Source organism: Melospiza georgiana, chromosome 4 (assembly GCF_028018845.1).
Source record: "Melospiza georgiana isolate bMelGeo1 chromosome 4, bMelGeo1.pri, whole genome shotgun sequence".
Taxonomy (NCBI): Eukaryota; Metazoa; Chordata; class Aves; order Passeriformes; family Passerellidae; genus Melospiza; species Melospiza georgiana.
This window is the reverse complement of record NC_080433.1, coordinates 27,678,941-27,694,572: the sequence shown is the minus strand read 5'-3', so window position 1 is coordinate 27,694,572 and position 15,632 is coordinate 27,678,941. Positions and strand designations below refer to the sequence as shown.

Below are 15,632 nucleotides of genomic sequence, written 5' to 3'. Positions count from 1 at the left end.
GTAGGCAGAGGTTTGACCTTGCTAAGCCTGCCTGCATGTGCACTCCATACAGTAAATGTACACCTTCATTGCCACTAATTTTGAAGTAGACTGTAACTGATGCTAGATTTTTCCAGGATCATATGCCAGCAGCTGGCTAAAGACCCACTGTAGCAGATGTGTTATGGTCTGCAGAGAAAGAATTGTCCTGTGCAGGAATTTTCTAAGCTAATTTAAACATTTACCTGAGATACTTTTATCTCTTTTTTGTATCTGTCTCACCGTGTCTGGTTAATGCCTGGTTCTTATTTTTGGCCATGTTGCTGTTGGTTCAGAAGATAAGCAGAAGTTTTGTTGAATTAATGCTATTTTAATGGTGAGCTTTGGTTCTTGAAGGGGCAGAGGTGATCTTAGAAAGATGGCAATGCTGACTAGATAGTGTGAGCGTGACACAGGAGGCAGCTAATAAAACCCCAAGTATTATAGGTTCTCCATATGCAGTATGATGCTTCTCCCAAAGCACAGGGAGAACACTGTCCTACAAACTTCAGGTGACTAGAAGCATCAGAGCTTCCCTATAAAGAAAACCTCTTTTGTGGGCTATATGAAAAGCTTTCAATGCTTTTTCAGGTCTAAACATGCAAATGAATGAGCAGACATGAGTAAAGAAGCTACTTTTTCAGGTTGCTTCTCCTGAAAAAATGCCACATGTTTTATAAAACATTGCAGGAATCTTAGCAAAAAAGAATGAAAGCAAAGCGGAACATTCTTATCTTATTAAGTATGTGACCAGGCCATGGAAAAAGGCCTGCAGGGCTCTTGCAAAGTTAGTAGTCATCACAAGAGAAAATGGGCAAGTCAGAGCTGAACGTTAAATACTTATGTTTTTCATGAGTGTGCACATATTCAAGGCATGCATAAACTTGTGTTTAATTTGTATCAGGAATGTAGAGTACTTGAGAAACGAAGTTAACTCTGACCTAAAGAGAAAATTTTAAGGTGTGAAAACTCCTGCTCTCTTTTAGACTTGGAAGATTTGCAAGAATAGCAATATCAGGTAGAGAAAAATACAGTTCCCTTCCCATGGGCTGGTTATCCCTGGATTAAAAGCTTTGCTTAGGGAACTTTAGGATAAAACACCAGAGTGTTTATGTTGCAAACCATTTCCAGTGGATAAAAGTTCTCTCTGAACCACCTTAATTGAAATAAGACCCCTTGTTCTCAGGCCTCTGTTCAAACTGGAGATTTTGAGTGCTGAACCAAAGGGAATGTGTGTGCCATTAAAGCTCCTTGCTCTGCTGCTTTGTCTTAAGGAATCATTAATAGAAAATATTAAGCACACTTTAAATGGAACCTTCTTCTTTGTCCCTCACATGCCCAAATCCATTCTCTTACACAACACTGCCAACGCTGTGACCTGTAGCTGCACCTCCAAGGTACACTTAAAACAGGTACTAAAAGAGCATTTTCCCACATCTATGCAAATGGTTTAAATGGCCAGAATTTATATAATGGAAAAATTTCACAAGTTTCACACCCAGTTTTGAATACTCTTTACAGGATCCAAAATGCACTTCTCTTAAGCTCTCAAAATCATGTGGGAGCACTGATTATATATCTGAGTACCAAATCACAGAGGGAAGTTGAAGAAAAACATTAATGCATGTGAGACAATGCGGAGGACTGAATGTGAAAATTCTTTGATGGAAATAGACCTCAACAGGGGACACTAAACTAACAGTAGTGCCTCATAAGTACAGATATCAATCTGTGCAGATGTATTTTTGAGACATTGATAGTTATTATCAATTTAATAATACTTACTATGGTCTTACTTACACCTTAAGTGAGTTTGCACAGTTCATGTCTTCATTCAGTCTCTACTACAGCCAATGTGAAGGCATTTGCAGAGTAATGGGCAATTGTTCAATCCTTCGCTGATATTAAGGAGTAGTGCCTCCACCTCCAAATTTAGTGACAATGCTATTTTTATTATGCTTCTTTGCCACACCCAATATAATTTTAGATGCCATTTCCTTTAATGCAGATTTTTAACTTTTTTCTAAAAAGACTTGCAGATCTGATGGAAGAACATCAAGAGGAGTTAGCGACAATAGAGTCTATTGACTCAGGAGCTGTCTACACTTTAGCTCTGAAGACTCATATTGGAATGTCTGTGCAAACATTCAGATACTTTGCTGGATGGTGTGACAAAATTCAGGCAAGTGAATATGTAAAGGAAATGATCAATGGCAGTGCTTCTCTACGCTTCTTTCTTGTTGTTATTCTTCTGAAACAGTGCCAAAAAGTAGTAAAAGGAAAAATTTACTGAGGAATCAAAAACTAAAGCAAAATTAGAATTTTACCTAGAATGGGTTTCCCTGTCAATACAAAAGGAAAGTCCACATCCATCTGGAGAATATGGATTTAGAATGTGGATCTAAATAGTGAAGAAATCAGCTGAGGTGTCACAGTGAATATACTTGCTTGGTCAGCTCTTGGTTATTCATGAAGCAGAATGTCACTGTGCTTATTAAGCAGGTAAGTGCAGAGACTTGTGCTTTGCTGCAGTCTGACCAAGGCTGGTGAGTTTGCTTGATGGCAGAACGTGTGGCACACATTCAAGAACATTTCTTCCAGTATCTTTAAGACCAAGCAAGAATATCATCCAGCTTTATTTTTGTTCATCAGACCCTTGATTTATGTTCTCCCATACTTTTTTTTTAATCTGTGCTGTTATTTCACCCAGATGACAATCAGGACCCTTACAATATTCACAATAGGAAATCATACAGTAGAAGCATCTGTGCCCCTTTCCCTCATGCAAAAATGCTTGTGATTTTTAAGCCTACTCTGTAGCTTTCCGAAACATACTTACATGGCAAATATATTTGTGATAAAAGTTATAAATCAGTATGAAGATTTGTCCCTCCTTTGTCTTTTAGGGTGCTACAATTCCAATTAACCAGGCCCGGCCAAACCATAATCTAACATTCACCAAGAAAGAGCCAATTGGGTGAGTGTCACTTTTTCTTCTTAGTGACAGATTTGACATGCAGAAAAGCCAGTGAAAAGCTGCCATCAAATATGTAATCTTTCCCCATTTTTCCCCACCTGAAGTGTCTGTGCAATTATTATCCCCTGGAATTACCCACTGATGATGCTTGCATGGAAGAGCGCAGCATGCTTGGCTGCAGGCAATACCCTTGTACTCAAACCAGCTCAGGTAAGAGCAAAAAGAAATATACAGATGGCCCAGATGCCCCTGTTAAGGCAGAATAATTTAGGCAATATAGCAGATTTCACTCATAGATTGATCTGTCATATGTTGACTGTGTCATATATTTGAAAGTGCATTTGTAATAATACAAACTGCCATGGTGATAAAAAGTATTGATTGACTCCAATTCTGCTCCGGTGCTAATCTCATTTTCAAGAATTAATTATTTTCCATAAGAAGCCATCACTTCTAATATGCCAATACTGTAAGGTGAATATTGTATCAAAACTAAGATGTATTGAATGTAAAAGGTATCATGCATTTGATTAAAACAGGAGACCAAATATAAATATTTCTACTTAGGTCACACCTCTGACTTCCTTGAAGTTTGCAGAACTCTCAGCTAAAGCTGGATTTCCTAAGGGCGTTATAAATATTCTGCCTGGTTCAGGTAAAACTTGAACTCATTATTTTTCTGGGAGAAATCATGCTAAAACTGGTGAAGTTCTTCACCTTTTTGAAGCTCTATTACATAGGTCTGTTCACAGGTACTAGGCTTGCATCTTTTCATGCAGTGATTTCATATGTTTCCAGAAGAGAATTGGAAAAATCTGGCTTTAGTTAGTGGTAGGAGCTGTCAGCCTACACTCTTTACAAGTTCACACAATTGACACAAACACTCTGGAAAACAACGTATTACAGAGAAACATGTTCACTTAATTATGAAGCTTATTCATAGACATAGGAATAAAGCTGCAAATATAAATAGAAATGTGATACTGTATTTGATTTGTAGGGTAAGCTCCTTCTCAGCAGCTCCAGTGCTGCTGCTGGAATAGTAACAATTGTCCATGTACCATCCAGTTACACTGCTTTCATCACTCTGATAGGTGGCTTAGTGGGACAGCACCTCTCTGAACATCCAGATGTTCGCAAAGTTGGATTCACTGGTTCAACGCCAACTGGTAAACAGATCATGAAGAGGTACTCTTAGCAAAAGGATCATAAATAAACACTGCTTAGTCTGGTTCTGAAGTACCTTACTAGATATGTTGTGCATGTAGCAGTAACGAAAAAACATAACTTTATATGGTTGTTTACCCCCATGTAGAATTCTATTAAATCACTACTGGACAGTAGAGTTTATACATTTTCACTAGTTATGATTCAAAGGAAACAATGGAAAAATATATTAAAAATTTGGTTTATATTACTATTTTTATTTTTTTACAGTGCAGCTGCTAACCTGAAGAAAGTTTCTCTGGAACTTGGTGGCAAATCACCATTGATCATATTCAGTGACTGTGAACTTGACAGAGCTGTAAAAATGGTAATGTTACTTTGAAGTAAAATTTATTCAAAGCCTTTATCCAAATCCTCACAGTACTGCAGTATTCTTGACTTGACAAAAAATTACCAGGGATCCTTTACACAAAAAACCTTGAGATCTGTTAGAAAACAGACTCATATTTCTTTATGCTAGCACAATTTAACTGTTCATGCTGCTCCAAAAAGGCAATACTACAAGAAATATACATTAGCAATTACAACAAAACAAAGAATTGAGCTCCCTATTGCCATATAGTTTTTAGTTCATCAATCGATCAATCAATCAATCATGCATCAATTATCAATCATAATAATTCACCTCCCTACCAGCCATATTGTGTTCAAAGTTCATAAGATATTGCATTGGTAATATCCTTTAACATAAAGCATTAAACATCTGGGGTCACAAACACTGCATACAACCTAAGGGAGCAGAATGGCGACTGAACAACATGCATATAAATATTTATGTCTTTTTCCTGATCAGGGTATGGGAGCAGTGTATTTCAACAAAGGAGAAAACTGCATTGCAGCTGGCAGGCTGTTTGTGGAAGAATCAATTCATGATGAGTTTGTTAGAAAAGTGGTAAGATATTCAAGGACTAAAGTTTAAGCATATGTTTTACTGTGGCAGAAGGATCCACTAGTTTTATACACACTTGTGTTTCTTATTTTCAATTGCCTATTTTCTCATTATTGCTTATGATAGACAGTGATGCTTCTCAGGGCCCTCTTACATGGTTAAAAGGAAGCATTGAAGGGAGATATTTGTACCAGTAATACACAGCTAAGTGGCAGTTAAATAGATATTGTACCTTCAGTGAAAATTCATATTTGACTAGGAAAATAAGATTACAAATAATTACTGAACTCAGGTCAATATGTTTGAAGAAGGCTTCTGTAAACTCAAAAAAAGGAATATAGGAAGCGCAGCTAGAATAATACAAAGGTTGCTATTAAAAAATGTAGTAGTCGCCATGCTGTGGCACTGGAGAATTCATTTATTTTGCTTAAGAACAGGAAATGTCTGTCCTAAGTCGTTTACCACTGGTAAAATTTAACATTTTACATGCCTATCTTAATAGCAGAAGATAATACACGCATGAACAAAGCATCAAAAACTTTTGGAAGTAATTAGAGATTATGAAACAAAAGACAAAGCCTAATTACAAAAAGAGAAAAGCATTATATCTAAGAATCCAGTATTTTCTTAGATTCCATCTTCCTAGCACCAAAGACAGCATTCTTAATTTCTGGTCACTTTAACAATATTGCTGTGTTATGTGACTTCATTTTAATTGGGTAACCCATAGGTTGAAGAAATAAAAAAGATGAAAATTGGTGACCCACTTGACAGATCTACAGATCATGGTCCACAAAATCACAAGGCACATTTGGAAAAGCTGCTTCAATACTGTGAAACTGGAGTAAAAGAAGGAGCCACTCTAGTATATGGAGGAAGACAAGTACGTAGACCAGGTAAAAGGCTTTCCAGAGATATTTAGAACTTTTACACTTTATGCAAGAGCAGTCACGATTATCTCAGCTGTATTTTGTGGAGTTGCAATATCGTGGGAACAGTACCAGGTAAGCCCATGATACCACAGAGCTTTCAAATCTCATATTATGAGAAGCTGTGCAAATAAAGTATGAGATCTTTATTTAGATCTTACAATCCATCTTCTTGTTGGGTAGCAAGAAGAACAGTGGCCTCTGTGGCTTGCTGTAACCTTGTCTTCCTGCTGTCAGATAACAGGGGTCAGATAACAGGGGTCTTCCCCCAAGAAGTCACCTGGGCTGTGGCATGCAGACCTCCCAGCCTGGCAGGGAGCAGCACACGTCACCGATGTACAGGCTGTTCTTTTACCCTTTTGTCCGCTATTTCTCTTGAAGTGCATGCATTTCCATTCATACTTCATTCCTAATTATTTTCTGTTTCAAGTTGCAAGTTATTTATGACCTCAAAGCATGGGACAGAAATGGCCTGGACAACAGCAAACCCTTTCACCATGCTCAAAACCATGCTCTATCCTCTCTTTAGGTTTCTTCATGGAACCCACTGTATTCACAGATGTTGAAGACCACATGTATATTGCCCAGGAAGAATCCTTTGGTCCTGTGATGGTCATCTCTAAATTTAAAAATGGGTATGTTCTCGTCTGGTTACTGTATTTTCACCCAAAGTGAAGAAGTAACAGCATACACAGTAGTTTGTAAAATCTTGTTAGACCAATCTGAATACCTAGTATTTAGTGAAACGTTTTAGTGAAGTTTGTGTGGTAATTGCAACAGCTTGCTCAAATTACAAAATGTGTATTTTTCCCAGTGGAATTACTTATTTTTCCTGTTATAGAAGACTGCAGTGTTGTGTATTGTGTAACACTGGCACATTACTGTTGCAAATGAAAATTGCTCTATTTATTTTGTAAACTGTATTTTCTAATCTCTTTCATTCTGGATCATAAGAATTATTTAGCATACAGATGAGATTAAAACATTCCATAGAAACTTCACATAAATATTTCCATCAGGTTTCATCTTCTGCAGTTTGATAATAAAGTTAAGAACCAGCCATGTAGATAACCTTTCACATCCATAAATTCTGTAGTCTTAATGAACTGCATTGAATTTTTTAAAGTTTTAAACTACTATTGATTTTTGAAGCTGTATGGAGATAAGTTGCAGATAGAAAATAGCACTCTGGAAATAGTCTGAAAAGTTATGTCTTGACAGCAGTTTAAATTCCAGCTTTAATTCTGCATTAACTTGTAAAGCTGGACACAATTTGAGCAAACTGATTCATCATCTGCTTTACAGGCATTTTTGTATTGTTCTAATTCCCAAGTTGTACAGTAGCAACATTTCCTGTCGCATTTCTCAGTGTAGCTATTAACCTTTGAAAAGTGAAGTTACGAGCTTCATGAGCTTGAAGCAAGGGTGTGAACTGCCATGGATCTGTCAGATTGACACACAGATTTGTCCTTAATAAGTCAACTTTTAAAAAGCTCGCTGAAGAAAGGCCATGGGAAAAGTTGTTTCAATGACACTGAAGGTAGAAGGTTGCTAACACTTGTTTATTTTACATAGTTGCAATTAAATAATTTATTTACCCCACAGGGATGTCGATGGAGTATTGCAACGGGCAAATGCCACAGAATATGGCTTAGCTTCAGGAGTTTTTACAAAAGACATAAACAAAGCTCTCTACATCAGTGAAAAGCTAGAAGCTGGAACAGTTTTTATTAACACTTACAACAAAACTGATGTGGCAGCGCCATTTGGTGGATTTAAACTGTCTGGCTTTGGGAAAGATTTAGGTAAGTTCTCCCCTTCCTTCATTTATTGTCTCAGAGTCCTAATCAATCAAAGAATTACAATCCTTAACCCAATTCCTCTCCCTCCCTAAATATTCCCACTTCAATACCTCCCATTCAGCATTTCCTGTACATTTGCTAAATAACACAAAATATTCCTCTCCAACTGCTCTGAGAGCAGACAAATAAATTACAGCTTTTAGAGTTCTGTATAGGCTACAAAAGGCTGTCAAGTAACAATGGTATTGGCCAAAATATTATTTCCCTCAGAGAGAATGCTAATTTAGGTTTCTCCTCTAGGTAAGAGCATGGGAAACTTTTTATAGCTTAAAATGTCACCAAAATTTGTCAACAGACTCAGAAAAAGATGCATTAAAAAACACTGTCTTTTCAAAACAACTTTCTAGAAAAGTGAAATCCACTCTGTCAAAGAAGCTTTGCAAGTCGGGACAGATCAAGCTTCAGGGCAGAGAAAAAAGGAAAATCAAATTTCATTCACACAACAGATTTTTGCTTTCGGAATCTTCAAAGATGTTTCCTGAAACCAAAATGAGTGATGATGTCAGGGAAAAAAAATAATAACTGATTTTCACACAGCTTCTCCATCTCTGACCTTTAATAGAGGAGAAGCAAAGTTCATAAATACAGCTATGAGACGCCAGTGGCCATCTAAAGACTGCTACTGCTTGGGGAACTGCTTGTTAAATCCAGTTCCTTTTTCTTCCACATGTGTTGGGTCTGGCTCCTTGTCAAACCAGGTTTGTAAATGACAGTGGGAAGGTAATTAGTTTTCATTGTTCCTTAAGGACTCAAATATTGGCTACAGTGTTTCAAATTTTTTCTTAATAAAAAGTACAGTCTCACACAATTCATTTAGCTGCTGTTCTAACAGGTGAATATTGTGCTTGAACAGGTGAAGAAGCTCTTCATGAATATCTCAGAACCAAAGCCATCACTGTAGAATATTAAAGTAACAGCTTCACTTGGGAAGCAGACTTCCAGCAGAGTTTGAATCTTGATTACCACATGAAGCGCTTGATACCACACCTAGGATATGCTGTCTGCAGTGCTACAACCAAAAAAACAAGTACTCATTCCACGGATAAGTTTCTACAAGTTAGGTCCAGATTTTAGTTTGACAGACAATGGCTTTTGGAAATCACCCTGAAGTTATTTGAATTATGTAGCAGCAACAGTTGGTAGCCCAATTTCCCCCCATCCTCCCCCCACCAAACCCCCTCCCCCAATAATATGGTTCAGTTTCTGTTTTTTAAATAGACTTGAAGAATAAGTTCTCACACACCTACTTCATATTTCTGTGACATGTTTACATGATCATTTTAAATCCTCAGTCATTAGGCTTCCAAAGTTGAACTAGAATATACTGATTATGCCATTTTTGCTATAAGCCAGTTCAGGTTTTATGGTAGCAATGAAACGCTCTGCTCTGGTGACTTTTCAGCAGTACAGAAAATCTTTGTGCCATAAGAAGTAAATCAACGCAAGGAAGTGCACTTACTATGATCTTTGTATAGTACATACAGAGTTCAATATTGGTGTTAAACTATGCATATCAAGCTAAAGTTACTGAAAATATTTTCTACCTTTTTGTTGATACAGAATGTGTGATCTGCCTGCAGTTTGAAAGGTGGTTACATTAATGGATTAAAATCACATTTTGTGTCTGTGCACATGGACTGTAATCACTGTTTCATACTGTATGATTATTACTTTGTATTTCACACTTTTGGGTTCTTTTTAATCTCTGGGAAAATGCCTTGTTAAATGACCAAGATCAGATGTTGGTTTTCAAACTTTTTTCAGTTTGGAAGAAATTTTCTATAGATTGAGAACTTATTTAACTAAGCCTTTTAAGACTCCTTGCTCTTAGAATGCAAAAACACCAAAGCATCATTTATCTGTGGGCTGCTATTAAAGACAGCAGTCTGATTCTTTGATCCCCATCCTTCCCCTTCACTAAAATATTCCATGGTTTAATCAGTAAATAATCTTATATTTAAGCCACATTGTAAAATAAAGACTAGAATTCCTGTTATTTCTTAGCACAAATACTACAGAAACAGGTATTAAAACTAGAACTTTTAAGTACAGGATTCAAAATAAATTCTATAGACAACTGCAGATTTAAAGTCATGACATTAAGTTTAATATTTGAGCAAATACAGTATAGAAAATTTTACTTTAATGGTGTAGAAAATACAATGTTCCTTTAAGAAACAATGACATCCAGGAGCATGACAGATTCTTCTGAAATGCAGACTGATCTATGAAGTAAATGTAATAACCCAAACCATTGTACTTGATCAATCTGAGGTAAATAAAATGGGACACATTTTCACTGATTCTGGTTTCACAATTGTGTCAAGCCAACTTAAGTACAGGCTTGACACGATTAAGAAAATTCACCTTTTTGTCCTTCTGTCAGTAACAAAATGGAGATTGGAAACATGGCAGGGAAATCAGGGGATGAGATGTGTAGCTTAAAGCCATCTTAACACCCCAGAGGCAGCCTTGATCTTTTGAGTATGGAGGGTGTTTGCACCACAGCTACAAAGGTTTCCCAGAGGAGCCTCTAAGCCTCCTGTGCTGGTGTGGAGCCCAGTGCAGGCACACAGGTTAAGTACTAAGTAACTCTTTGCTGAACTCTCTGCTCATGGCTGTCCTTACCCAGGCTGGCTCATCTGGAAATGAGCTCAGCCATGGCTCCAGTGTTGAGCAGTGACTGCCATTAATGCAATGCAGACATACCTCTAGGGTACTTAAAGATCATGTTTAATAGTGAAGAGAGTGTACATAACACTTCACAGTACATGGAATATGAAAACAAAGCTTTTTTCCTAGTTAACTCTTTTTTGCCCCTGAAGCAAAAACTTCTATCTTCCTATAAAAAAAATCTTTATTCAACAAAGAACAAAGCAACAGAACAGGAATTTTCAATTTTCAAGTGCCCCTTTACTCTAGCTGTTTTCTGGGTGTAATCTACTATGAAGTGCATTTTCCTGTTATTTGATGAATAAAATTGCACTTCATTCTTCAGAAACCCAGCCTTCCCCAGCCATAAGCGGATCCTGAATTCTCCACCATGTAAACTATAGCATTTCACAGGATCCTGAGAGATCCTACACTGGGAAACAAAGTGGTTTTAAAGGACAACTCTTCGAAGTGAAAAAACATTATTTGGTTGGTTTGTGGTTTTTAAAAGTAAAATAAAATGGATTTACTCATTTGCTTTGCTGTCCAAAATTTCTATTTTGCCCTTTTCTCCCTTTTGTTTAGGAAACTTAATGTTGTCTGCTGTCACTTCATCAGTTACAGAGTCATCTTCATCAGATTCTGAGTCATCTTCTGAAGTCAGCAACTCTTCATCTGTATCAGAATCACTCAGTTCAACTACAGCCACATTCTGAAAAAAAACCATCTTGGTTTACATGTTATGTATACTACATACATACACATATATATACACACACACTACAGCACTTCTATCACTGGAGTAAAACAAGGTAAACACACTAAACAGCCTGCTACCATAAGAAAATCACAACCACCATAAAAAAGACTTTTGAGTTTTCCTAGGGTTTTACAAATATCATTAAGAGATTCATCAGTATTACTGGCCTAGGAAATCTAACGCCATATTTATATCACTATCAAAGACAGAACTTAGTCAATAGCTGAACTCAGATTGTCTAAATCAGGTATTTAAACTAACAAGCAGCAGGCAACAAAACTACTTTTCAGTAAAAAATTCAAAACATTTAGTGTATAAGGGGTCTTTACAAAAATACAAACACATGTAGATATAAATATTAATATACTTTATATCTTAAAACGTAGTAGTATTCAGGGCACTACAACTACGCTAAAATAACTAGCAGTTTAAGCCACCAGAATTTCTTTTGAAGAGATCTCCTATATGCATATACAGACCCATAATTTTTGAGGTCTGCTTAGCCAGAAGGCATTTGGCTGGGTCATGCACATATATCACCTTCAAAATAAAGTTTTCTTATATAAGCATGTGGCTGCAGCACTTCAGTTAAAACAGAAATAAAATATTTATGTGACTGTAAAGAAACAGACAATTAGCAGCAACAAAGGATCACAACAACACTAGCAACTTTTCTAAACCCAAGATCTAGTCATTCCTAAAAATACCAACAGAGCAGAGCTGAAAGCCAGTTATTACTCTTATACTAAAGCCTTCTGTTATGCCTTACTAGGCTTTATATTGTCCTGTTTCTAAACATAACCACCTAGATGACATTTAAAATACAATTTGTGACTTTTGATTCAGAGTTGTAGATTCAAAAGCATGTCTTATTCCAGTCTTAAACTACTTAATCCCCTGTGATTAAATTCTGCAAGTATGATGGTAAAGACTTCGCTTTATCTATCATATTACTCATTCTAAGATCAGAGAGTTATTTTAATCCCATCTAGATTGATGTTAAAATAAAAAAAAATTATTTACCATTTCTATAACTTCTTCTGTTTCACTGTCTAGATGTTCAATATCAAACTGATGAGTGGGTGCTGTTACCATTTTTCTTTTGAGCTCATCATTTGCCTGGGCCATCTGTGGTAAAAAGCTCTGTACTCGGTCCAAAACTGAAAAGATACATACATATGTAAAGTCAAAGAGATGCTCGTTAGTGCTCACATTTATACCTCAGATATAAGCCTTTATAACAGATTCCATTTCAACTGTAATTTCCAGCTGTCTACAATAACTAAGTATAGACTGAAGGTCTCAAAGAAGATGGAAAAATTAGCTGCAGCAGATGCCATGATAGACTAATGAAAGGTCAACATAATTAACAAAAGAAAGTCGGAAATTAAGATGGTGGAAGAGAGATGGAAGCTCCAGGTTGAAGTATAAAGCACTTATCCTCTACAGCTCCAGTGGGAGTTCACAAGAATTTTAATGTAATCAATGGAAATTAGGAGAATCACACTCATAACCCTTCCTTGGAGGAAGACAATATTTTCACCTCCAGAATTTCTTCAAATAAACTCAAACTTCAAATAAATTTCAAACATCAGTCTCAGTACATTGTTAGGACAACGGAGACAACAGATGTGAACAGCTCGCTGATTCAAATGGAATGCCCAGGAAATGTAACGCTACAGCATAGCATAAAGCCATCTCAGTCCAAGTTTCAGCCAATCACACATAGAGCAACAACATATTGACAATAATTCTATCCAATCATATGAAGCACACGTAACTGTAGTTAACACAATAGAGACTTATTCTTTAACACAATGGCTTGTTTATGAGAGACAAAGCACAGAAATTCATTCATATTAACCTTCTACAGATATACATTAAATAAACTTGTTGCAACCTCAAAGGGCAAATCACAGAGGCTTATTGTTCTATTTCTTACGTCTGCTCTACAGCCTAGAAAACCTTTCCTGCTGCATTAGCACTGTTCACCAATCTGCTGCCTGAGGCCTGTCTTTTTTACCATTTTCTCAAAACCTTCTAATTTTATGGATCTCAACAATGCAGATGAGCCAAACACTAGTTTTCTTTCTTTAAGAAGAGGTACTATTTCAGGTGAGCTCCACAAAGATCTAACAGTTATAATCTATCTTTGAAACACTGTCATTTTTGAAGAGACTTTTATCCAATAAAGAATTTGATGTAACAATCTTTTCAAATTTCAGATCAATCACAAAACATAAAGTAATTTGACAGGAGTCCTTTTTAAATTAAATGCTTTAATACAACAAATATATCATACTGAGAAATTACTTCTAAAAAAGAGCCCCCCCCAAAAAAATCTTCTAAAAAAGATATTGGGAAAGAACAATCTTTAGAGCTGTAACGCCAGCACTGCAAAATCTAATTTTGCAGCAGCAGTTAGGTGACTCACCAGTGGGACATGGAACTGTAATGGGAGGAGGATCAACCACCTCTAGAAACTGAACACAAAGGCTTCCCCCTTTTCAAGGAAAGCACCAAAGCAAACGTTGTGTCACAAATGTTATGTACTACTTGACACAGTACAAGGGACAAGCACTTACCATTGCTCCTTGGCACCTTAACCGTCTGTAAAGTTGTGGCCTTCTTGCTGCTACATTTTGAATTAATCAGCAAAATGTCTTCCAGCCCTGCAAACAAACAAATGAGTATTGAAATGCTTAAGCTGACAAGTTCTCCATAATTGCCATCAGCTTTTCCTGCTCTTGGAAGAAATACAGGCCTACACAGGCCAGGGTTCTCAGCCTGCAATTCACCTTTCATACACTCCTTGAGTTTAAGCTAAAGTTCCTTAAGCTGTTTTTGAGACAAATTTTGATAAAGCTACAGTTACAGCAATTAGAAAAACAACCTCTAATTCCCCTCTGCAGGGCAGGGTGAGGTGGGAGCTGAGGCGTGCCAGTCGCACTGATTTAAATCCCGGTGCCAATGACCTCTGCTAACCGTGGGCAGCAGCAGCGCCGGAAAACCCAAACGCGTGCCAGGGAATTGGGCATTAATTATTCTTATTATCCTTATGACCATCAACGAAGCCATCCGCCCGGTATCATTAATTAAAGCGCAGCGTTCTGTCTTTTTAACTTTTTTCTTTGTCCTCAGAAAAACGTCGTTACGACTTCCCATAGCTTAACGTGGATTTCCCCGCATTACCCCTCCCCGGGAGAGCAGCTCTTCAACACACGCGGGACGCAATCCAGTGGGTCACCGGCGGCCCGATGAGCCCCTCCCTCGGGCTACCTGGGAGCCCCCGCTGGCTGCAGGCCGGTGCCGGACTCACCTGGTCGGGGCCTCACGTCCAGCAGCTCCCGGACCGCCGCCGGCCCCGCCGCGCCGCCAGGCCCCGCCATGCGCCCGCCCACACGGAAGTGGAGCGACCCACGCGCTCGGCGACGGCTCGCCCCCTGCTGGGCGGGAGGAGCAGCGGCGCTGCCGCCCGCGCGCGACAGCGGGGACAGCGCTCCGTGGGGAGATCGTCGTGACACGGACTGAACCTCCTGAAACACAACAAGAGCAAAGGCTCTAGGGGCACCGCTGTCCTGGCGTGCATTTGGAAGGGCATTGCCAGCAGGTCAAGGTTGGTGGTCCTGCTCCTCTGCTTAGCCCTGGTGAGGCACATTTGGAGGGCTGTGTCCAGTTCTGCGCGCCTCAGGACAAGAGGGATATGGAGCTCCCGGAGCGGGTCCAGCGAAGGCAACAACGGTGATTAAGGAACTGAAGCATCTCTTTAAGAGGAAGGGCTGAGGCAGCTGGAGGCCTGTTTAGCTTTGAGAAGAGATGACTGAGAGGAGATTTCATCAGTGGCAAGAGTGACAAGAGGATGGAGCCAGGCTCTTCTTGGTGCTACCAAGCAACAGGACGAGAGGCAAGAGGCAGAAACTGATGCCCAGGAAGTTCCACCTGAACATGAGGAGGACCTTCTTTACTGTGCAGGTGACCACACACTAGAACAGTTGCCCAGACACATTGTAGAGTATCCCATACTGGAGATATTCAAGAACTATTTGGACATAAAATTTTGTGCAAACCCTGCCTAAGCAGGTAGGTTGGACCAGATGATTCACTATGGTCCTTTCCAAATTGATTGATTCTGTGATTTGGGACAAAAAGTCCATCCCAACACCATGAAGAGCCTGTTGAACCAATCTACCAGCAGGTAACATCACCTGAACACCTGCCAGTAGCTGCTTGTCTCTCAAAACTCTCCCATTTTCATTTTCAGAATTTGATAAATGAACCTAAAATTAAATATCAGAGCCTGATGGAGTTTTAATCATCC

The 15,632-nt window shown here is 38.4% G+C and overlaps 2 protein-coding genes across 2 annotated transcripts in view; one reads left to right on the top strand and one right to left on the bottom strand.

The window, feature by feature from the left end:
- ALDH1L2 (aldehyde dehydrogenase 1 family member L2) overlaps positions 1 to 10,342 on the top strand; it is a 29,850-nt gene extending 19,508 nt beyond the window's left edge. The window contains exons 13-23 of the mRNA XM_058022057.1: positions 2,050 to 2,200; positions 2,925 to 2,995; positions 3,100 to 3,205; positions 3,563 to 3,650; positions 4,090 to 4,183; positions 4,433 to 4,529; positions 5,016 to 5,114; positions 5,842 to 6,007; positions 6,570 to 6,675; positions 7,646 to 7,845; positions 8,756 to 10,342. Coding sequence (XP_057878040.1) covers positions 2,050 to 2,200; positions 2,925 to 2,995; positions 3,100 to 3,205; positions 3,563 to 3,650; positions 4,090 to 4,183; positions 4,433 to 4,529; positions 5,016 to 5,114; positions 5,842 to 6,007; positions 6,570 to 6,675; positions 7,646 to 7,845; positions 8,756 to 8,811 — 1,234 coding nt within the window. The 3' untranslated portion in view covers positions 8,812 to 10,342. The remainder of the gene's footprint in view (positions 1 to 2,049; positions 2,201 to 2,924; positions 2,996 to 3,099; positions 3,206 to 3,562; positions 3,651 to 4,089; positions 4,184 to 4,432; positions 4,530 to 5,015; positions 5,115 to 5,841; positions 6,008 to 6,569; positions 6,676 to 7,645; positions 7,846 to 8,755) is intronic.
- Positions 9,992 to 14,705, bottom strand: NOPCHAP1 (NOP protein chaperone 1). Its single transcript, XM_058022058.1, has 4 exons — positions 14,634 to 14,705; positions 13,900 to 13,986; positions 12,338 to 12,474; positions 9,992 to 11,266 (listed from the first exon to the last, which is right to left on the bottom strand). The coding sequence occupies exons 1-4, from the start codon at positions 14,701 to 14,703 to the stop codon at positions 11,081 to 11,083; spliced, it is 480 nt and encodes a 159-aa protein (XP_057878041.1). The 5' UTR covers positions 14,704 to 14,705; the 3' UTR covers positions 9,992 to 11,080.
- Positions 14,706 to 15,632: the final 927 nt, after the last annotated feature.